Genomic DNA, 24,524 nt, shown 5'->3' on the forward strand with positions numbered 1-24,524 from the left:
AATTCACACTGCACCCCTCTTTCTCCATGCGTGTATGCTCGGCAGGGCAGGCCCCTGTAGGGTTTTATTACTTTCCTCACAAGGCTTCTGCATGTGGAAAATAACACAGAGAAACCCCCAGCACAGGGAAGGCACATCACATTTTTCCTTACAGTTCTTATCTCCTCCATCCCCTCTCCACTCCCCCCCACCCTCAATAAAAAAAACCGAGGTTATCACAACCATTGCTAGTAGTAGAGCTGATGAAAAATATTCATTGCGCCCGGCTCCTGTGTAACTAGAGTCTGCAGTACACAGGCAACAGGCTAACCACATTAAAGGCTGGGCTTCTAGTTCCAATTATGGCATCCTCGGCCACATTTGCTCCCCTCTGCATGGCCCATATGTGATTACATCTGAGTGTCACTTGGCACACACTGCGGTTTACAGAGCAGGACTAACCCAAAGGTCACAACGAACTAGGCAGTACATCTGGGGAGGGCAGTCTGTCTTCATCCAAATGGTTCTCTCCTCTAGCTCGAATGATCAGCTCACGTCAGGTACTGCACCACAAGGAACATGATCACGCAGCTCAAGAGCATTCCGCCGATCATGAAGTATTTGTCCTGGAAAGCCCGCTTCTCAATCAGTCGCATCACTGTGTTCGATAAGCCCAGCATGTTGGCAACATCTAGGATTTTTTTGTGAGTGCCCTGAGAGTGACAAGGAGTAAAAAAAACACCAAATCATTAGCTTTGTGTCCCAGCACTTCTCATACCACGTTAAGGATGTTTTAGCTCTGGAGACAGGTGCTGGCCTATTTGATCTCCACATAGGAGATGGAGCTCCCCACTGACCAACAATTCTCACCACTCAAGAGGGAATAGGACACTTGGGAATCAACTGAGATAGAAAACACACAAAAATCCAGAACAGGAGTGAGATCAAAGGTCCAGAATGAAGGATCCAGAAGGGGACATCACACTGAGGATCTCAGCCAGTGTCTGTTACTCCAAGAAGATATTAAGGGAACCATGTCAGGGAACTTCTGGGTGGTGACCCAGATACACGATCTAACAAATACACGTAAGATTTTACAGTCAGACATGCCTCTCATCCAGCTTCTTCCCCCTAGACTGATGGATGGCCAACGCCAGGAGGCTGACAAGGTCTCAAGACTTGTGGGGCCATTGACAAGGCATGTAAAAATGAAAAGGTGTGTGAGAAATGCACCCAGAATCTCAATAAGAGGATCTGGAGGAGACAGAAGAGGGCCTGCAACCTGGCGCACCATGCCTGGCATGTCCCATGGACTCCCTCTTGCTGCTAAAGGGAGTTGGACTAGATGACCTCCTGAGGTCTCTTCCAACCCATATCGTCTGTGATTCTAAAGAGGCAGGCATGGGGGTATCTGAACTGCACCAGCCACACCCCCATACTCACAGCTATGTGAAGGAGCCATCAATTTAAACTCTTGGAGAGCCCTGGAACTAGGGGGGATTAGTAACTGGCCCACTGGGATCTTCACCATTGCATGATGGCAGTATGCTCTGCCACACGGTGTTGGGCGGGACTGAAGGGCGAGGAAGTATAAAGGGAATAAAAGGGTGGCAATTACTGACAATGGTGATAGCAGCTTTGAACTGGACAGACAAACAGCCATCTGATAGTAACCAATCTAGCCAGATTTGAACCAGCCACCGTTACTACTCCCCATCATCGTTGTAACAAACAGAACTGCATATTGCAACAGATACCAACATTATCACTTGTGTACACAGAAGCACTGGTATTTGCCCAATTTGTTGAAATTAGTTTCTTCTCCCGAGCTGATGAGACCAGTAAGATTCCTCCTCCCCACCCCATGGGACTCTCATTAAAATTTGGGAATGCTTCACTTTCAAATTCAACCTTCCGTCTGCCTCTGCAGCAGCCTATAACACTTCAGCCTCTTTCAAAGAATCCTTGCTGCATCAGAAAAAACAGAAGGAGCAGAACCCAGAGAAGTATATAGTTTTGCCTTGCTTGGTAACAGTGAGCCCTTTAGTGGTCATTCTTGTTAGACCGGCCAGAAAAAGCTGTACGCAGACTAGCTGAGACTACCATGTTCCTAAGGCCACTACTATTCATGAGTCCAACCCACTTCCCGCCATCCGCAGCACAGAGAGGAAAAGGGCTGAGAGCAAATCAAAAGACACTAGATATTTATGTACAGTAACTCCTCACTTAAAATTGTCCAGGTTAACGTTGTTTCATTGTTACGTTGCTGACCAATTAGGGAACATGCTCGTTTAAAGTTGTGCAATGCTCCCTTCTAAGTCGTTTGGCAGCCGCCTGCTTTGTCTACTGCTTGAAGAAGGAGCAGCCCAGTGGAGCTAGCTGGTGAGGGCTTGGAACCAGGGTGGACCGGCAGCCCCTTATCAGCTCCCTGCTCCCCTAAGTTCCCTGTGCAGCAACTGCCTGCAGTTCAGCTCTGTCCCTCCCCGCACTGCCATGTGCTGCTCCTGCCCTCTGCCTTGGAGCTGCTCCCCGAAATTCCTGTTTGCTGTGCTGGGGGGGAGAGGGAAAGAAGAGGGGGGCTAATGTCAGGGTGTCCACCTCCCCCATGCTCCTGCACCCCGCTTACCCCATCTTCCATAGAGCAGGGCTCAGGATGGAGGGACAGCAGCTGTGGTCTCAGCAAGCTGATCTAATTAACAAGGCAGTGTATTTAAGGGAAATGCGCGAATCTCCCTCCATTCCTGCTGCCTTGCAGAGTGAGAGAATTAACCCTTGAGGGCTCAGCCAACTGCTAGTTCATCATTTAGCAGTAATGGAAATATCCCACCCTCTGACTCCTGCACCTCAATCAAGCTTCACAATCATCATCACTATGTACCAGTATTAAATTGTTTAAAACTTATAGTGTATTGTGTGTATTGTGTGTGTAAAATATAGTCTTTTATCTGGTGAAAAAAATTTCCCTAGAACCTAACCCCCTCATTTACATTAATTCTTATGGGGAAATTGGATTCATTTAACATCGTTTCACTTAAAGTCGTATTTTTCAGGAACATAACTACAACGTTAAGTGAGGAGTTACTGTAAACTGCTCCCAAGCACTTTCACCCTTTGCAAATTTGAGATGTGGCACTTCCTCAGCTGGTAAGCACATTATGGCTAGACTCCTTCAAAGCTAGGATGGGAACTTTCAAGGTTTGGCCACGAAACTAGTCTTATTTACAGGTGAGAGTGCAAGAATTCAGGACTAATAAAAAAGTTTAGTACCGACACCCTTTGAGTCCTCTGGTCTGCCAGAGAAAAAGCCTACTATAGCTAGCAGCAACGTGAGCTTTCTCAACACATTTCTGTGTCAATATGCCTCAGTCCTGAAGAGAGCATGTCTCTCAGGGTGAGAAGAGCTATATCACCATGGCTCATTCAGTTCTTGGTAGGGTGACCAGATTATAGGGACAATCCCGATTTTGGGGTCTTTTTCTTATATAGGTTCCTATTATCCGCCACCCCGTCCCGATTTTTCACACTTGCTGTCTGGTCACTCTAGTTCTTGGTTTATCTGAGCAGAATGCCAGCAAGAGGGCCAATTCATGACAACGTCTGATGGTGCTTTTGGTGATGTGAACACTTGTTTCCTGGAAATCAGACAGACCATGAGCACTGCACAGCCGTCAGATGGTAACAATTTTAGGTTCTTACTGAGCTGGGCTGGATGTGACTCAGTGATGTACGGCTGAATGGTAATTCAATAGACAGCCGGAGGCACACAGTCCCCCAAAAGGAAGCAATGTCAAAACATTTAAGAAGGCGATTAAGCAATTCTCCCCACATTCAGCTGGGACTTTTGAAAGCGGTCACAATATAACAAGTTTGTAAGTGTAAAAGCTTAAAATGTTAACCCAGAAATGCTGGGTTGACCCATGCTGATGCCTTCTGGATTCAAATGACATTTGAGCGTCCCCCACTCTGCACTAGCCCAGGTTCCTCTGGTTATTCATAGAACCTCAGGGGGTTCTAGTCCAACCCCCTGCTCAAAGTAGGATCAAACCCAACTAAATCATCCCAGCCAGGGCTTTGTCAAGCCTGACCTTAAAAACCGCTAAGGAAGGAGATTCCACCACCTCCCTAGGGAACCCATTCTCTCTCATGTCCCATGAAAGAGTTAATTCTGTATCTTTGAGCTGCTGTCACATTTGAACAGAGCCTGAAACAATCTTTAAAATAAGGGCAAAATGCCCTACTGATCAAGGGACATCAAGAGATATGGCCCCTTTCAATACAGAAATTCAGACAGGAATAGACAGTTTACATGTGCTGGCTCTTTGAGATAGCATCTTTATCAGATAACTCAAAAAAAAAAGACAATTACTTTACAGAAACCTTAATATAAGTAGCTGAAAGATCTTTCCAGACATTAAGGCCTGGTCTACACTTAAAACATATACCAGATTAGCTATGTTGATTGGGGGGGGGTTGTTTTTTTGGTTGTTGTTTTTTAAACCACCAAACATAGCTATGCCAGAATAAGTTATAACGTATAACTTATGCACCTCTACCCCAATATAACGCTGTCCTCGGGTGCCAAAAAGTCTTACCGTATTATAGGTGAAACCGTGTTATATCGAATTTGCTTTGATCCGCTAGAGTGCGCAGCCCCGCCTCCCCGGAGCACTGCTTTACTGCGTTATATCCGAATTTGTGTTATATCGGGGTAGAAGTGTATTGGCATAAAAGTGCTTTTGCTGGTATAGCTTATGTCTCTCAGGGAACTGGTATAAAAGCTACACGGGCAAATAAACTGCATCTGTACTAGAAGGGTTTACTGCTGTAGCTATACCAGCAAACCTTTTCTGGTGTAGACAAGGCCTTAGTCTCAGAATCCATCGATAAGGTATGCGTTATTTCCCCCATTTTACAGATGGGTAGACAAGATAGAAAGAGAAAGTGACTTGATCAATGCCCCATAGTGAGTCAACAGCACAGCTTCAGAATAGCACCCAGGGGCCTGATTCCTAGTGTCCTATCCTGCTAAGGCATCTAGCTCAAAAAGTTGTTTCAAGTTATTGTCTGTTACCGCCTAAAACAAATTTCGAGGATTTGAACTTGCAGGTTAGTTGAAGTGCAGGACTGTTGTGCCCCCACACTCTGGACCTGAAGTGCTGGGTTTAAACAAACCAAGGGGTGTCTATTAGGCCTGGTCACCATAAATGAAGGAACTTGGGGTCTTTTTGGTAAAAGGGATGCCCCACCTTTAGTGTCATTCTCTGGTCCCTCAGCCCATGCAGGATGCTGGTCCCACTGCCAATAAGATCATCCATGCCACGATGGGCATTCTGGAGGGATTCATTAAACTGTAATGTTTCGTCGATCGGTATGGTGGTGTCAGAGTCCTGTGGGGAAATGCAGTTTCTTGGTTACCTCTCCAGCTTGCTGAGTCATGCTCCCCCTCCCCAAGCCCCAGGCGACTGTTTGAACCAGAATGGACAGACAAATAATGAGCAGGGTGTGGGGGGAAATCTTGGGGGAAGTTGTTTTGTTTTGAAGAGAATGAACTATACAAATACGATGGCATCAACACTAGGAAACTGGTTCAGATGAGCCTAAGCTGACAGTGCTTGAGGGAAGCGTTGTCCAAAGAGATCAGAGTCGGTCTAACTCTGCTCTCTGACCACAAGGGAGCAGAACTAGGCTAAAGCGGGTGCTTTTGAAACCTCTACTTTAAGTCCATGTAGAGTAGGGCACTACAATAAGGAGCACTGAATTTACCACTAAGAGCAGAAAGGGGATTTACAAGGGAGTCACTTTATCATGGTCTGTAAGGATCCACAGGGGGAAGATTTCTGATAGCAGAGGGCTCTTTAAAAAAAAACAAAGACATAAGATGTAATGGCTGAAAAGTGAAGCTGACATTCCGTCTAGAACAGGGGTGGGCAAACTATGGCCCGCAGGCTGCATCTGGCCTGCTAGCCATTTTAATCTGGCCCTCGAGCTCCTGTTGGAGAGCCGAGTCTGGGGCTTGCCCCGCTCCGGTGCCTCAGCCGGGGAGCAGGGTCAGGGACTGCTCAGAGCAGCTTCACACACTGCCCCTGCCTCAAGCACCGCCCCTGCAGCTCCCATTGCCCAGGAACTGCAGCCAATGGGAGCTGCAGGGGTGGCCCCTGTAGACAGGGCAGTGCATAGCAAAGCTGCCTGGCCACACCTCCGTGTAGGAGCCGGAGGGGGAACATGCTGCTGCTTCTCCAAGCTGCTTGAGGTAAGCACTGCCTGGAGCCTGCACCCGAGACAACCCCCATGCCCCACCACCCCCACCCCAGGCCTGATCCCCCTCCCGCCCTCCGAACCCCACAGTCCCAGCCCAGAGCACCCTCCTACACACCCCAAACCCCTCATTTTTGGCCCCACCCCAGAGCCGGCACCCCCAGCCGGAGCCCTCACTTCCTTCCCACACCCCAACCCCAATTTCATGAGCATTCATGGTCCGCCATACACTTTCTGAACCCAGATGTGGTCCTTGGGCCAAAAGGTTTGTCTACCCCGGTCTAGAACAAAGGCACAATTTTTTAACAGCAACGATAATTAACCATTGGAACACACTGCTCTAGGACTCATCAATTAAGTCTGAGCTAGAACATCTCTATCAGCAAGAAACATCTAACCAGAACGTTCTGGGCTTGACACAAGAATATCTTGGTGAAATTCTAGGGCCTGTGGTGGGAAAGGTCAGAGTAGGTGATCACAACGGTTCCTTCTGACCATTAAAAAATACATTAAAAAAAAATCTATGAATCCTATCTTCTCTGGACACAGGGCAGATTAAAAACAAGCCAGGCAATAGGCAGTGAGCCATGACAGAGATCATGCACTCCCATCCTGTTTTATAAACAGTATCCCTTGTGGCACAGTTAGGGTGACCAGACAGCAAGTGTGAAAAATCAGGATGGGGGTGGAGGGTAATAGGAGCCCATATAAGAAAAAGACCCAAAAATCGGGACTGTCCCTATAAAATTGGGACATCTGGTTACCCTAGGCACAGTAAAAAGTGGGTAAGGGAAGACTGTTCCAGCTGCTTCCTTGTACTCTGAATGGCAACAGCATCACCCCTTTTTACTCTAATGGGAAGTGTAACATGTGAGAATTAAATAATAACATGGACCCCTGAGAATGCCATATGGCTTTACTGTGTAGGCTTGTGGCATCGCACTTGTCCAGAGCGGATTCTGATGATTATCACAGTGATATATTGATATGGTGCTGAGGGTGCGTTAAACATGTTTATCATCTGACCACACCTTTCTTCTGGCTATAAAAAAACCCCAACATCCAGAAAAAGGGGGTTTAATTTCAGCTGAGGTTCCCTTCAGTCAATGGAGAGGGAATTTGGGAGTTCAGAATATTTGAAGAGCAGGGCTGTTGGTAGCAAAGGTATCCCTTATACCAAGGTTTTATTAGACACTGAACTTCAATGACGTGTTCATGGCTTTGAAGAAAGCGTCCAACTGCAAATCGCTCAGTGATCAGTCTCATGGATTGTCATTATCCCATGAGTCCATAACGCTTCAGAGCAAAATGACCTAAATTTCCAATACAGGAAATTTTTCAGGCCACCTTTATACATCACAAATCACCAAGAAGAGGGCATAAGCCTAATTTTTTCTTCTTTCATTAGGACAACAGCATACTGCTAATACTATAAAATCATGTTATTTCTACAGGATGGTGCAGTAGAAGCTTTAACATAAAGATGAAATTTAAAATATCTGTGAATCAAACAAAAAGTCCCAAACAATATTATAGTTTTCAATAGTACCATTTTCCATCCTAAAGAGCTCGATTCAGTTTGGTTATATACACCTCTACCCCTATATAACGCTGTCCCCAGAAGCCAAAAAATCTTACCGCGTTATAGGTGAAACCGCGTTATATCGAACTTGCTTTGATCCGCCAGAGTGTGCAGCCCTGTCCCCCCGGAGCACTGCTTTACCATGTTATATTAGAATTCGTGTTATATCGGGTCGCGTTATATCGGGGTAGAGGTGTACTTATCTCACACATTTTTGCTTAACACAACTGCATAAGATACTATGGGTAACAGCAAAATGCAGAATTATATAAATCATAAGCTAGCAAATTTTCAGGGACTTTAGAGTCCCAAAGGGTAAGTGCTATGGCAGCCGCTGAAGCAAAAATTGTATCTATTTGTGAATTAAAGAGACAGGCCAGAGGTTTAAAAGTGACACCTTGAATTTTCTTTTTTAAAATGTGTTGTTAAAAGTCTCACTGAACATGGAACTGAAAAAGTTTAGAGGAAAATGATCTCTCCATATTCCAGTTTACATTTTGCATCTGACAGCCCTTTGTACAGATAGTGTTATGTTACTCTTTGTCAGTTTTCGCTTCTGTGGATTTTTCACAAAACCAGGGAGAGAAAAATCAATGTTAGGAAAATGCAATTGTAAAGATACAAGAATTTGCAGGGGAACTCAATGGAAGTCATAGCCGCCAGAACTGTCACTTTTAAAAACAGACTACATTCCACGTTGGCATTCTTCAATGGGACAACCATCTATAACTTTGGGGTGGCCAATCAAAAAGCTAAATCCTCGAGAGGTGCATTTACATTGGCCTTGGCACAACTGTCATGAGAATTTAACGATTCAGGCCTAGGTTTTGCTTGACCTCCCTTTACAATAGTGAATGAGGACAAGAAAATCAACTGTATTTTATTTGTCTGAAAAAAGTTACTGGCCCTGGGGCTAGAAGGAGCAGAAAACCGGAAGCTTGACCTAACTATGTTGCTCAGAGCAGAATTTCTCCGTGTTGACATGGTGGTAGCAGCGAAGAACTAAACTGTATTTAACATTTAAATGCAGCATTGAGACTAAAGGGCAGCTGCCATCTTGCAAGAAAGTTACGCTTATGGCAGAGGGAGGTAGGGGACCCCAGAATCAAACTTAAGCCTGTTTCCACCTAATTCTTGTTTGAATCAGAAAAGCTTCTGCACTAAAGCTACACAGAAAGGCTCTTCCAACTGCACAATCTTACCCCAGACAGATGAGAAATAACTGGCAGTCCCTGGCACGGAGGTGAGTAAAATGCTGTTAAATGATACCACTTTCCAACCATACTGCGGCTCAAACGCTATTCTTAAAGGACATTTCGAAGCCTATCTGCGTGGTTGTTGTGGAGTGCTAACGTAAACTCTCATATTCCTGAACTGGAAATAACCTGTACATTTTTAACAGGGAGGGTTATTAATCATGGGAACAATTTACCAAGGTTTATGGTGGGTTCTCCATCATTGGAAACTTTTAAATGAAGCCTGGATGATTTTCTAAACGATTTGCTCTAGTTCAAACACGAATTATGTTGGGAAAGCTCTATGGCTCATGTTATGCAAGAGGCCAGGTTAGATCACAGTGATCTATGAATCCCCACTACAAAAAGCACAACAGGGGTGCTTTTTTCTAGAGAAATTCTCTCTCTTTTGCACTTGCCTTAACACTTTTGGCTTTGCTTTTAAAATATTGCCCTACATCCAAACCCAGAGTTTTCCTTTTCTACCTTCACAAACATTTGTCTCATCTCGCAGCAGACACTTTATGGCAGGAGTGGGCAAACTTTTTGGCTCAAGGGCCACATCCGGGAATAAAAATTGTATAGTGGGCCACAAATGCTCACAAAATTGGGGTTGGGGTGCGGGAGGGAGTGCGGGCTCTGGGATGGGTTCAGAAACGAGGAGTTCAGGGTGCGGAGGGGGCTCCGGGCTGGGGAGTGCGGTGCAGGTAGGTGGGGGGGGGGGGGACCCTGGCTGGGGGTGCGGGCTCTAGGGTAGGGCTGAGGCATTTGGGGTGCAGGAGGGTGCTCTGGGCTGGGATCGAGGGGTTTTGAGGGCGGGAGGGGGGATCAGGGCTGGAGCAGGGGGTTGGAGCATGGGGAGAGGCTCAGGGGGTACAGGTTCCAGGCGGCACTTACCTCAAGCGGCTCCCAGAAGCAGCGGCATGTCCCGTCTCCAGCTCCTACGTGGAGGCACAGCCAGACGGCTCTGCACGCTGCCCCATCCACAGGCACTGCCCCTGCAGCTCCCAGGCAATGGGAGCCGCGAGGGCGACGCTTGTGGTGGGGGCAGCGTGCAGAGCGGAGCCCCCATCTGCCCTTTCGTGTAGGAGCCAGAGGGGGGCCATGCCGCTGCTTCTGGGAGCTGCATGGAATGGCCCCCGACCCTGCTTCCCGGCTGGAGCAGGGCCATGCTGTTGCTTCTGGGAGCCGCGTGAAACAGCCCCTGACCCTGCTCCTCGGCTGAAGTGCCAGAGTGGGGCAAACTCCATACCATGCTCCCCAGCGGGAGCTCGAGGGCCGGATTTAAAACGGCCTGCGGGCTGTAGTTTGCCCACACCTGCTTTATGGTCTAATCCTGTATCCTTCACTCCATCTCCTCCCCAAACCTTGATATAAAGGAGGCTTAATGTTTGGCTCCCCTGGTTGTAGAGCAAGGGATATTTACATTAGCAGTGAAAGTGCGTGCCAGGAGCTCCTCTCGCTGTTTCTCCTGTTGCTCCCGACTGTAACGACGATGCTGGAAGTTCCTCAGTGCTGACTGCAGGTGCTGGACATCATATTTCAGCTGGTCAACTCGGCTAGAAAGAATCAATGAGAGGAAGACAATAACCCCAAGGAAAATTCACTGACAAAAAACATTGTTAATGCAGAGTAAAAGTGACCCAGAGGTGTCTCATGCCCTTCCAGAATATCAAATTCAGCAAACGTGAAAACCAAGAAATACAGTCTGCTTAAGTTCCACACCCACACAACCTACACTCTGCCCCCTTTGAGCAATGCTTCAATATGCTCCTAACACATACTTGGACGCTGCCTTTGCACTGTATTAAACAGGAGCTGCCTACACCTGCTCTACACACTGCTAAATTTTACACTTCCAACCCTTTTACAATCTCTTCATTTTTATGTGCATGATGCCATCTAACACGATACTTTCACTTGCCCTTCTTTAAAAGTACAGACCACACTCATCTCCCACCTCAATAGCAAGACCACCCCCTGCCCTGCTACTGACACCCATAAGAACGGACATACTGGGTCAGACCAAAGGTCCATCTAGCCCAGTATCCTGTCTGCCGACAGTGCCCAATGCCAGCTGCCCCAGTGGGAATGAACAGAATAGGCAATCACCAAGTGATCCATCCCCCATCACCCAGTCCCAGCTTCTGGCAAACAGAGGCTAGGGACACCATCCCTGCCCATCCTGGCTAATAGCCATTGATGGACCGATCCTCCATGAATTTATCTAGTTATTTTTTGAACCCTATTGTAGTCTTGGCCTTCACAGCATCCTCTGGCAAAGAGTTCCACAGGTTGACTGTGCACTGTGTGAAGAAAAACTTCCTTTTGTTTGTTTTAAACCTGCTGCCCATTAATTTCGTTTGGTGACCCCTAGTTCTTGTGTTATGCAAAAGAGTAAATAACACGCCCTTATTTAATTTCTCCACACCAGTCATGAGTTTATAGATTTCTATCCTACCCCTCCTACCCCCCCTTAGTTGTCTCTTTTCCAAGCTGAAAAGTCCCAGTCTTATTAATCTCTCCTCATACCGAAACTGTTCCATATCCCTAATAATTTTTGTTGCTCTTTTCTGAACCTTTTCCAATTCCAATATATCTTTTTTGAGATGGGGCAACCACATCTGCAAGCAGTATTCAAGATGGATATTAGGAAACACTGTTTCACTAGGAGGGTGGTGAAGCACTGGAATGGGTTCCCTAGGGAGGTGGTGGAATCTCCATCCTTAAGGTTTTTAAGGCCCGGCTTGACAAAGCCCTGGCTGGGATGCTTTATTTGGGGATTGGTCCTGCTTTGAGCAGGGGGTTGGACTAAATACCTCCTGAGGTCCCTTCCAACCCTGTGATTCTATGAAATTCTATTAAATCTATGAGCTGCGGCAGGCTTACTGGGAGGCCAACAATCAATTGGGTGCAAAGCCACAGACATGCCACTTTTACAAGATGCTGAATGCCATACTTGGCAGAGACCCCCACCACGACCCCACACACCACCATGGCTATCTCCAAGGGGCTCAAGTCACAGGCCCCAGCTGCGAACAGCAAAGAGGTGGACGAGGAAGAGGAGTACGGGAGACAGATAACCAGGGGATCCAGCTGGAGAGCCAATCCAGCCAATCAAGCACAGGCGAGCCCAATACAGGGGAAGGAACATCAAGTAAATTTGTAAATAAAATTTCCATTGTAGGGATGGCACCCCCAAATTAGCAGGACACAGATTTCAACTTTTCATTAATTTACTCACGCCAGCAGAGGTAGGGGTACAACAAACAGAGGGAGTGTTGCTAACTGCTTTTCATTCCCCTGCAGAGTTCGGCAGCAGGGACCCATGCAGAACACTTTGTTTATGGACACAGGGATGTCCCTTTGAATCCTCTTGAGAGCTCTCAATGAAACTTCCCTGGAGGTACTCTACAATCCTCTCCCCAAAGGTTTCAAGGGAGGGCTACCTTATTTCTTCTTCCGCAATAGGGCACTTTCTACGCCAGGCGGCGAGAACTTCAGCAAGCACCATTGCTATAAACAAACTAGCGGCACACAAGCCTAGGCAGCTTCAGGATGCCAGCAGCAGCTGTGCTGCCTCTACCTTGGTTACTCTCAGGAGTGAGACATCAGCTAAAATCACCAGCGCCCGTGGAACACGGTGCCAGTATTCAGTACCACTGCCCTACATTCATGCAACCGAGCAATTTCCTCCTCTGTTCCCACACCCCTGGCAGATCATACTCACCATAACTTGAGTTGAGAGTGGGTCCAAAGCAGAAGTGTCAATATTCTAGTCTTGTTTTACATTTTTGGGGAGCAAGTGAAAGGGGGGAGATTTCTGAATCTTCCATTCCTACTATCCTGACTATTCCTGTTGTGTATACAGACTATACCTGTCTGGTGATGTTCTCCTCCTAATACAGCATGGCAAGAAAATCCTGCAGCCTTGAAGGTGACTCTCTTCATGATGGGTGATCACTCATTACTGAGTATGATCATCTTCCATGGGAGTTATGGGTCCTCAGGTTGCTAATAAGGCCAATCCTTGAACCACAAGTTCTATTGCAATGAGAGCAGATGTTTTCAGGCTCAGCAGGAGGCTGATGACCATGACTGAAGCCAGTCTCTCCTTCCTCCTGCGCCTCTTGTCCTCTTCAGCTTGTTGGCAAGTTCAAAATGCAGGGGGCCATCCCGTAGGACTTCATTTCATTTTAAGTGATACTGGGCAAGTGTCTCCCAAGTGTCAATGTCAATATTACACTTTTTTTAAACAGAAAGGAGTTCTCAGCCTTAACTATAGCAGAGCAGACACTCCACTATAATGCAAAAGGAAGCAACCAGGAAACCTTTCTTGGTCTTCAATTTGTGAATGGGTATTAAAAATTCACTATGATCAGGGTTAAAAATAGTATTTTGTACTTATCTAGAACATTATAGAACAATTAATGAAGTCTCAACACCCAAGAATTATAATACCTGCGGTGCCTCAGTTGTGCAGCAAAACAGAGAAGTGATTTAGACAAGGTCAGTGGCAAAATCAGAAGTAGGCCCCTGACTGCCTCAGGCATGCTCCCTGGCTAGACTGCCTCCAGACTAGCAGTTAAAACCTAATTTCAGATAGATTTTTAAAGGTAGGAATTGAACAGTTTTTCTTGTTTACTTCTTGGCCCATGACTCCAGATGCATCATTTCACTATTAGTGAAATGGAACAAGGTTCTGAAAATGCCCTCTGCCTAAGGTCAGGATTTTCAAAGTTCCCTACAGGTTGAAGAGCAGCACTGGAGCGAAGTGTGAGGCAAGGTTATAGAACATAAATTTTCTGACTAGAATCAGACATGAGATAATGCTTCTAATTACCATTGTACGAGCAGAAAATTGAGAACAAGAGTTACTCTTCCAAATTAAAAACTTGAGAGACCACAAATCACAGCAAAACCACCTAAATCAACATAATATACAAGACAAAACCACCCGACAACACATTCAGCAAGCAAATCGGACTGAAAATCAATCGTGTATCATCACCAGTACAGATAGCAGATCACGTTCTCACCCAGGGGGGAGGGATAGCTCAGTGGTTTGAGCATTGGCCTGCTAAATCCAGGGTTGTGAGTTCAATCCTTGAGGAGGCCATTTGGGGATTGGTCCTGCTTTGAGCAGGGGGTTGGACTAGATGATCTCTTGAGGTCCCTTCCAACCCTAATAATCTATGATTCCATGTAGAAACATTCACACACTCAGGCAGCAGCAGAAGCCAGGATGGTGGAACAAGCCAGGACATCAGACACAGAATCAATAAAGCCAGGAACATCTTTAGGGGCTTAAATGCAGTCTGGAAATGATCAAAATACAACACCAAAACCAAACTCGAGATTTATCAGAACTGCGTACTTTCAACATTACTTTATAGTGCGGAATATTGGAGAATGACAAAATATGACACGTCCAAACTGTCTTCATTCCATACAACCTGCCTCAGAAAAATCCTCCGTATCTCTTGGCTCAGAACAATCTCAAACCAAGACCATTCACACAGTGCAGCCAAGTAGATCTGAGCACCATCGGTACCAGAAGGCAATGGAGATGGATTGGCCATGTACTTTGGATGGAAACTGATTCCATCACCAGAACAGCAATCAGATGGATACCTGAAGGCAAGCGAAAATGAGGCCACCTAAAACAACGTGGTGAAGAGCTGTAGAAGCTGAGCTGAAAAACCTGGGGCACAGCTGGTGAACCATTGAAAGGCTTGCCAGAAACAGACAGGAGTGGGCGAGCTTCATTGCTGCCCTAATCGCCAGAGGCATAATGGGCACTATAACTATAAGACAGAGATAAGGAGGCTCAATAATGCAAAGTTGAGATCCTCTGTTGAAAGATGCTATGGAAGGTAAAGGAAAGCGCACACTTACAGTTTGGCATTCTGCCGTTTGTTGGCAGGTTCTTTGCTAGACAGGATCTCCAGGCGTTCCAGGTTGCTGAATATCCTGTCTATTCTTGCCTGAATCTCATTTTCTACCACTGTAAGAAAAAAAGAGGAACAAGTTGTTGGAAGAGACTAAATATACAATGCACTGTCTCTTAAGGAACTGGAAACACATTAGTCCAGATTTTGAAAGATATTTAGGTGCCTAACTCCCTAACCCATTGAAAACAATCAGAGTTCAACATCTAGATAACTTTAAAAATCTGGTCCATTGTATACTACAGCCTCAAAACAGCCGAAATTAAACAGACAGAGCACGCTAAGGCAAAGAAAATGAGCCTGCATGTTTGGCTCAGTGAACCCTGTGTCAATTGTTCAATAAAATGTGCACTTCTGTGGCCCCTCCCACCCAAGGATCTCAAAGACTCAGACCATTCCGGCAAGACAGGTTAATTAACCTAATATCGAATCTTACAAAAGCAGAAAAGGGAGACCTGCCAAAGAGTATACAGAGAGAACGGAGAATAAGACCCAGATCTTTCAGCGTCCAGACCTGCTCTTCAGCCAAAAGACCAGCACTGCCCTTATGAATTCCTCAAGTTCACAAGAATGTGTGCTGTATGCCTCACTGGATTTATGGAGCAGTGTATTTACTGTTTTACAAATACAAAAATCCTGGCCCCACAATCTAATTTAATTATATAATTACTGGTGTAATGATGATACTACTATCATTTAAAAAAGTAGCAACAAACCCTGGATTTGCCCCTCCTCCACAAACTTGGAACCGATTAAATTCTGAAAAGCAAACAGGGACCTGAATTTGCGTAACTTCTCCTGAGACCAAGTTCTCAAGTACAAGTTTGTATGTTTGTGCGCGCTCACCTGCAGAGGCAAAAATCGACTCTATACATTTATTTTTGAAATCTGTACCACCAGTGTAATAGTCAGGAAATTCACCTCCATCATCAAGATGTAAGGGAAGAGGCTTTTGGCAGCTAAGTTTACAACTTATAAGGCCAGAAGAGACATGTGATCATCTAGCCTGACCTCTTGTATAACACAGGACATAGGAATTCCTTAAATTGAGACTACCAGGGAGAAGGCTTCGGTCCAGGGCCTCTGTGGTAGATCTCTCTGAAATGCTTCCAATTCACATGCGAGTTCAGCTAGGCAAAGGGAATTTCAGATCTCAATGCACGATTGAGACGATGATGTAGAGAAAAGGGGTTTCCATTTCCGAGGCTGAGGGTGCTTCTGGGGAAAGGAGACGACTATACATTTAGGAATGGGGCCCCTCCTTTAATCAAAATGGAAGCAGACGGTGGCACACAAAATAAAGAAGCTGTTGACTGAGGTTTTAACTAGCAGCCAGAGGAAAGCTGACAGGGGCCAAGGAGCACACATGTCAGACAGACATCCGTCTAGGATAGGGTTAATTGTGAATCTAATAAAGGGTCGGACACAAAAAACAAAACTGACCTAGAGCAGGGGCAGCAAAAGAACACAAACTTCTGAAACCCGCTGACGTCACAGATTAATAAAAAGAGGCACCTGGGCAACAAGAAGAACTATAAATGATCTTTATAGAAACGAGAGCCGCTTAAAACCAAAGGCAGGCAATGCCTCACAGCAGATAAGGACTCTGACGTTATGGAAGCCTGGTGGAACTACAAAAATCAATGGGATGCTATAAAACCCAGGAGAGCTACAAGTCTTCTGAGGATGCTCAGGGCCATGCAGAGCTTCCTGTTCCTTCCACAGCCCATGGAGGCAGGGAATGAATTCATAGATTTACTGATTCCAAGGCCAGAAGGGACCATCATGACCATCCAACCCTCCCCTGTCCCCCTTTCAGGCAGTAGAATTTTTCCAATAAAATGGATTGAAACATATTTTTGAAAGATATCTGATCTCATTTTAAGGATTTCAAGTGATGGTGAGTTCACCACCTCCACTGGTAAGCTGTTCTAATGTTTAACCTTCCTCACAGCTAGGAAACTGCATCTTAGTTCAAGGCTGAATTTGTCTAACTTTCAACTTCCAGCCATTGTTTCTTGTTCTGCCTTTGCCTGCAAGGCTGAACAACCCTCCCCCAAGCACCACCAAGTCATTGCTTTTGTCCATGTGTCAGTGCCTAAACATAGTGATCAAGTCATCTCTCAACCTCCTTTTTGATAAACTGAGTAAGTTGAGTTCCTTAAACCTCACATTGTAAGGCTCATTTTCCAGCATCTGGATCACTTTTGTGGGGCTGCTCTGAACTCTCCAACATTTCCACATCCTTCTTGCAACGTGAACACCAGACCTGGACAGAGTATTCTAGCAGCGGTTTTACCAAAGCTGTGTAGAGGGGCAGAATCACTTTCCTATTTCTATTTGATAGTCCTCTTTTGAATACATCCAAGGATCATCTCAGCACTTTTTGCTGTAGCACTGCACTGAGAGCTCCTGCTGAGGTGATTGTCTAATGACCCCCAAGTCCTTCTCTGAGTCTGCTTTCCAAGACAGTCTCCCAACTTGTAAGTATAACCTACGTTCTTTGTTCCCAGGTATAGAGCCTTGGGTTTGGCTATGTTCAAATGCATTGTGATAGATTGTGGCCATTTAAGCAGGTGATTCAGATCACTCTGTGCTCTTTACTCTGTGTCATATACAACCTTTACCAATTGAGGAAGGTAAGACAGTATTGAGAAACTAAGTTATTTCTTTGCATCAATCTTACCAGCACACATTAGGGAGATACATACACTGGCCTGGATCTTTTCTGGTAACAAAGATGAAGTACTATGAGAGACTGAGATGTAATAACAAGAGGGCTGGAAAAATCTGGTAATTTAAAAAGCAATAAATTACCAGGCCCAGAAGGTACATCCAAGAGTTTTAAAGGAGTCCTAGTATGATGTGGTTGAGCTGCTACCAAAAATATGTAGATTATATAATAAAAAAATATAGTAGAGGATTGGAGGGTAGCAAACATTGTACCTATATTTTAAAAAGACAGTAGGGATGACCTCAGGAATTAAAGACCAGAAAGCTTACTCCTGAGGGAATTCTGTGCCACTGCACATGCACAGAATTGATTTCCCCCGCAGATGTTTTTCTCTCTACAGAAAATACATTGTCAGACACGTTGCAGTTACGCTTTCTGCCCACCAGAGAGTGCTGTGGCACCAGAACAGAGGGCAGCCGGCTCACCAGCCATAGCAAACAGCTATGTGTTCTTCACTGCGCCCTGCCGGCGGGAGGTCAGACAGAGTGGGGCACACAGGGTTGCTGGGGGGGGGAGGGGGGGTCACACAAACTGGGGTTCAGAAGGGCTAGTGGGAGGGACAGACTAGGGCAGGGGCCACACAGGGATGCAGGGCCCATGGGGACTGTGTCTTTTTCTTACCCACCCTTCGGAAAGCCCTGGCCTTATTTAAATCCAACATAAAACTGAACTGGGTAATTAGATTTTAGTTTTGTGATGTGGACCGTTGTTTCATTCCCAGGAGGCAAAGACTGAACTCCTTTCATAAAGAACAGCTAATGGAATCTTAAAACATCTGAGTTTAAATGCTAATAGGAAATGCGACCCAAGAGCATTAGATCACACCAACAGTTGAGTCGCCGGATTTAGTTGTTAACTTACAGTGCACTGACTGCTTGTCGGAGGTCTCCAGATGCCCCATGTAAGACTGAACCTCATGGACTTGCCTATCAAAGGAAGAGAGGGAAGAAATGGGAATTAGAGTCAAGCAACAGCTATTGAATCAGGAAAGATTTTTTTTTCAGTACAAACAAGTGGCAGACTTGAAATACTAAACATATAGTGTAATGTAACATTCAGAACTAGTAACCATTCAGAAAGGGAACTAGGTTTCCATATACTAGTGCACACACCACACAGCATTTCCTAAGAATGTGAGGCACAAAGAAGACCTTAAGTGTCCAGAAGCCAAAGTCCCCTCTCAATATGTACCTGTCACTGCAGTATTTAAGGTGTAAAGACCAGAGTAAAAATCCAATTGAATTGACAAAGCTTTTTCTGAATGTTTTCTGAAAGTTAACAGAGCAAGGATCGGCAACCTTTGGCATGTGGCCTGGGCCGGGCCGGTTTGTTTATCTGCCGCGTCTGCAGGTTCAGCTGATCGCAGCTCCCACTGGACGTGGTTCGCCGTCCCAGGCCAATGGGGCCTGCAGGAAGCTGCGGCCAGCACATTCCTTGGCCCATGCTGCTCCCCACAGCCCCCATTGGCCTGCGACGGCGAACCACGGTCAGTGGGAGCTGCGATTGGCCAAACCTGCAGACGTGGCAGGTAAACAAACTGGCCTGGCCCGGCCTGCCAGGGGGCTTACCCTGGCGGGCCGCAGGCCAAAGGTTGCCAATCCCTGTAACAGAGTAACACGAGACCCCATTCAGATTCCACTCACTTTATATATTCCATGAAGTGAGCCAATACAGTTACCTTGTATGTGTCAAGAACCACATCCAAAACAAACAATGTGAGTGGTATGGTGGGAACCACTAATTCTGCCAACAGCCAGACCTGTTTGTTTTGGAAAGACTCGGACTATTAGGCCAGAGGATCACAAAGGGCAAAAACAGGACAAGGAAGCTCTAGCTGGCAAAGGAGAGAATTGCTGCTTTGCCCTTCAGCACCGCTGTGAAAACCACACATAATGGAGCCCAGCTTGTACCCACCTAGAGGGAAACAAATTTTCAAATCAAGATTGGATGTTTTCTGGCCTGTGTTATACAGGAGGTGATACTAGATGATCATAATGGTCCCCTCCAGCCTCGGAATCTATGAATCTAAGGAAATGTCTTATTGTGACCATCTGACCTCCTGTATAACACAGGCCAGGGAACTGCCTCAAAATAGTTCCTAGAGGAGAGGTTTTAGAAAAACATCCAGTCTTGATTTATATTTGTTACTATCAACATTCCCGACCTTCCATTTGTTATGTATTCTTTTCATTGCTTCCTTCCCTTCCTCTCTAAACCAGGTCTTTTTTTAACAAATAAGACCTTCTTCCTTGGTTGTGGACTGTGGCTTTATGGACATTGAAAAGTGTTCTTAAACAATCAGAGAATTGAATTGGTAGATCTAGTCCTCGTTCAGCTGTTGATTTCATGGGAACGCTCTGGATCTAGGGGAAGAAGAGATTATCTGGAATACTGAGTTCCATGGGCTGGGGGTTAATGGTTAGGCTGGGTTAACTGGTAAAACTAATGCTTACCAGTTAATCGTTTACTATTTTACATGCCTAAATTCCAACGTTGCTCACAGTAGCTGTGTCCAAAGTCCTAGCTTGCTTATGGAACCAGCTAGGAGCATCACGGATCAGCTATTTCAGGCATATAGAAAAACATATAATATGAAGCCAAAGGTCAGTGTGTCTTTTAGTAGCTTAGCCTCCAGAGATAGACAGATTAGATATTTATTAGCAGTAAAATTGAGTAGACAGATTACACTACTGCATAGGTGCAACTGCTACTGGAATACTGTGTACAGTTCTGGTATCCACAGTCCAGCTGGAGAGGGTTCAGAGAAGAGCCACGAGAATGATTAAAGGATTAGAAAGCAGGCCTTAGAGTGATTCAGCCCCTTCCACCTATTTAGCTTAAAAACCAGAAGGTTAAGGGATGACTTGATCACAATGCAGAAGTACCCACATGTGGTACAAAACTTTCGTAACGGGCTCTTCAATCTAACAAAGAAAGGTATAACACAATCTAATGGCTTGAAGTTGAAGCTAGCCAAATTCAGATTGGAAATAAGGCTTAATTAACAATGAGGGTAATTAACTATTGGAATAATTCACCCACAATTGTGATGGATTCTCCATCACTGGCTATTTTAAAATACTGGGGGAGGAGAAATCTCCGATCTAAGTTCTTCTTCAGCTAAAAAAAAAAAAGCTTCAACAACTTCTTAGATCGATACAATAGTGTCTTCTTCACCGTGGTGAGTCTGCCGCCTCCCCCCGACAAACTGCTCTCTGCTCTCTTCGCGCTGGAGTACAGGAGTCGACGGGAGAGCGCTCAGGGGTCAATTTATCGTGTCTAGACTAGAGGCGCTAAATCCATCCCCACTGGATCGATTGCTGCCCGCCAATACGGTGGGTAGTGTAGACATACCCTAAATGATCCCTCTGTCACCTTCTGGCCTCAGAATACATGAAAATTTTGCCTAAGGGATATTGGACATAGTAACTGGTCTAAGGCAGTTAAGACTCCACACAACATCAGAGCTTCTTCAAGTCTCTCCTTAAAACACCTTATTCTAAAGGGCCTAATAATTGTTTTTATTAGTTAAATAAAACTACCTTAAATGTGCTGAATACATAAAAAAGTAAGTTTATCATAACATGTTTTGCATTTAAAACCAATGATTAAACAAAGACAGTATTATCAGTAGTTAGTGACCTGAACTGATTGTTTGTGACTACCACGTGCTTCCAGATTTTAGAAGCAGACCTCATTCTCTCACACCTCAGTTTTATAAACTGATTAGAAAAGAAAAACTAGTTTTCCTGCTTTTTTCATCTTCCAAATGGTTTCTCAATTTTGAATAAACTAGTGATTGAAATGAACTGAAGAAAGTGAAATGAAGAATCCTCTCTCTGCATCTGCAGAAGAGGCAACTGGATGTCAAAAGCCTTTTTAGCACAAACTCTGCAGTTCAGTTGTTTCACTTTCTTTAAAACTTCATCAGCAAACATATTACTTATTTGATTTATTTTATTTTAATAGATTATAGTAAATTTAAGCCTTAACATAAATTGTCATAAATTTATTCAAATTTAATTTGAAATTTTGCAAAATTTGCAGACAATGCAAAATTACTCAATACAGTTAAGTCCAAAGCTGACTGCAAAGAGTTACAAAGGGATCTCACAAAACTGGGTGACTGGGCAACAAAATGACAGATGAAATTCAGCGTTGATAAATGTGCGTTACTATTAACGCACTTTGGAAAACATAATCCCAACTATACATACAAAATGATGTGTCTAAATTAGCTGATTACACTCAGGGCTGGCTCCAGGCACCACCAGCTCAGCAAACAGATGTTTCTCAGTCCAAGAAACCATCGCAGTGGAGCTGCTGCCTGATTACACTCAGGAAAGAGATCTTGGAGTCATTGTAGATAGTTTCCTGAAAGCATCTTCTCAATGTGCAGCGGCAGTCAAAAAAGCTAAGTGCATATTATGAGCCATTAGGAGAGGGAATATATCATAATGACACTATAAATCCATGGTATGCCCACACCTGGAATACTACATGCAGTTCTGGTAACCCCATCTAAAAACAGATATATTCAAATAGGAAAAAGTACAAAGAAGGGCAACAGAATTGATTAGGGATATAGAACAGATTCTATATGAGGACAGATTAAAAAGACTGGGATTGTTCAGTTTAGAAAAGAGACAACTAAGAGGGGATATGACAGAGGTCTATAAAATCATGAATGGTAAGGACAAAGTGAACAAGGAAGTGTTATTTACTCTTTCACATAACACAAGAACCAGCGGTCATCCAATGAAATTAATAGCCAGCAGGTTTAAAACAAATACACCTCTACCCCGATATAACGCGACCCAATATAAACATGAATTCGAATATAAAGCGGTAAAGCAATGCTCTGGGGGGGGGGGGAGGGGCTGCGCAATCCGGCGGACCAAAGCAAGTTCGATATAATGTGGTTTCACCTATAACGTGATAAGATTTTTGGCTTTACTTCTTCACACAATGCACAATTCAACCTGGGGAACTTGCTGCCAGGGGATGATGTGAAGGCCAAAAGTATAATTGTGTCAAAAAAAGAATTAGACACGTTCATGGAGGATAAGTCCACCAATGGCTATTAGCCAAGATGGCCAAGGATGCAAACAATGTTCTGTATGTCCCTAAACCTGACTGCCAAAAGTTGGGACTGGACATTGGGATGGATCTCTTGATAATTACCCTATTCTGTCAATTCCCTCTGAAGTATCTAGCACCAGCCACTGTCAGAAGATACTGGTCTAGATGGACAGCTGGTCTAAGCCAGTAAGGCCAGTCTTAAATTATTTAAAAAAAAAACCCAGTATTTAAATAAAAACACAATTTTTGATTAATAAAAATAACCAATTTTTATCCACATTCCTCCTCCAAAATACTTCCGAACATCCACCTGTTTTTTGTAAACTGCTTTAGTAATAACTCCACTCTGTTTTGTGTTGTATCCACTAGTGCTTTTTAACAGTAAAATCTTGAGACAGATACTCATATACTCTACACATTATGGTATCATCCAGAGGCCTCAGTTGGGAAGGGGGTTCCTTTGTGCTAGATGCTGTACAAACAGATAAATAGACACTGTTCCTTCCTTAAAAGAGCTTACAATGTGGTGCTACATAAATACTGGCAAGTCCTGCGTATTTCAAGGACATGCATGCTTGTTGATAAGAAAGATTGGTTTTAATCTTGTGTACTCTCTTGCCCTTATCTACCCTTGCTCCCATTTCCAAAACAAATATAATAATGGAACAAGAAAGCCATGCATTTTACAAAGAGAAAGACAACACTACTGTAAAACTATTATTTACATTTAGACACTATGATTAAATTATTATTGCAGCAAATGTATGGTACTAAAAACACTAACGCAATACCATGGACAGCAAATTAGCTCACATCTGCCCACTGCAAGGTTTCTTACACCTTCCTCTGAAACATCTGGTGCTGTTCTCTATTGGAAGACAGATACCAGACTACATAGACTACAGGTAATCCCTGTGTTGTCCTCTTCCCCCTAAACTTTATTAGTTATGCCAATTCCAAGACAAGCTATTCGTTTGTTGGCTCTTTCTCATAGACACCATTTTCCAGTGTTCCAGAGTCATTGTGCTGATACCACTTATGCCACAAACACCAACCACTGCAGCCCCTCAGCTGGAAGTGCGGGGGTGGGCAATGTATTCACTCCACAATAACGAGCCCGACATCCCTTTAACGCTTCCCGCACGATTTCATTTTGCCCCTTGCTGCAAACCAGGAGATAGAGATTCGGAGGAACAGCAGAACAATGAGGTTCCGGACACTAGAGAGCCCAGGGCACTTTCCACGTCCCTAACATTGCTGGGCACCCCCCCCCGCCTTCCAGTCTGGGCCATTACACTTCGCCCGCTTCCACCCCCAGCCCCCGGGAGCGCACGTCGGGCAAAGCCTCGTTCCGCGCAGCGGGGCAGGGCTGAGCCGCGACAGGCTCCGCGCCAGAGGTGGCTGCCCACCGGCGGGGGGGGGGGGGATTCCCGCCCGCCGGACACAGCCCTGCCCCGGCCCGGCTCGGGAGGCGGGACTGGGGCTCCGGCCCCGGGCTCCCCCTCAACCGCCCCCCAGCCTCGCGCCGGCCTGGCCCGGCCCCTCCCTCACTTGTTGGTCTGGTGGTAAAGCGCCTCCATCGCGGCCGCACCGCCCGGCCCGGCTCCCTCCCGGCGCCGCGAGACACGTCAGCAGCCGCCACTTCCGGCTTCCGCGCGCGCGAGGCCCGGCTCGCTTCCGGCTCCGCGAGAGGCTGCCCGCGCTGC

The 24,524-nt window shown here is 45.4% G+C and overlaps 1 protein-coding gene across 2 annotated transcripts; it reads right to left on the bottom strand.

Moving 5' to 3' along the window:
* Positions 1 to 17: 17 nt before the first annotated feature.
* On the bottom strand, positions 18 to 24,524 carry GOSR2 (golgi SNAP receptor complex member 2). 2 transcript variants are annotated; one of them, XM_039504321.1, is made up of 6 exons: positions 24,370 to 24,523; positions 18,598 to 18,662; positions 14,950 to 15,058; positions 10,478 to 10,610; positions 5,226 to 5,366; positions 18 to 692 (listed from the first exon to the last, which is right to left on the bottom strand). In XM_039504321.1, exons 1-6 carry the CDS (start codon positions 24,396 to 24,398, stop codon positions 531 to 533), a joined length of 639 nt encoding a protein of 212 aa, XP_039360255.1. In that variant the 5' UTR covers positions 24,399 to 24,523; the 3' UTR covers positions 18 to 530. The 2 variants fall into 2 exon arrangements, with proteins under 2 accessions (XP_039360255.1, XP_039360256.1); XM_039504322.1 differs by lacking the exon at positions 5,226 to 5,366 and having other exon boundaries at positions 24,370 to 24,524.

The sequence above is a fragment of the Mauremys reevesii genome, linkage group 17 (genome assembly GCF_016161935.1).
Source record: "Mauremys reevesii isolate NIE-2019 linkage group 17, ASM1616193v1, whole genome shotgun sequence".
Lineage (NCBI taxonomy): Eukaryota > Metazoa > Chordata > Testudines > Geoemydidae > Mauremys > Mauremys reevesii.

Coding starts and splice junctions, on each gene's coding strand:
- GOSR2 (XM_039504321.1), bottom strand. CDS start 24,398: ATGGAGGCGCTTTACCACCAGACCAACAA. Junction 15,059..18,597: donor CGACAAGCAGTCAGTGCACT/GTAAGTTAACAA, acceptor TTTTTCTTACAG/TGGTAGAAAATGAGATTCAG. Junction 5,367..10,477: donor CACGCACTTTCACTGCTAAT/GTAAATATCCCT, acceptor ATTTCCCCACAG/GACTCTGACACCACCATACC.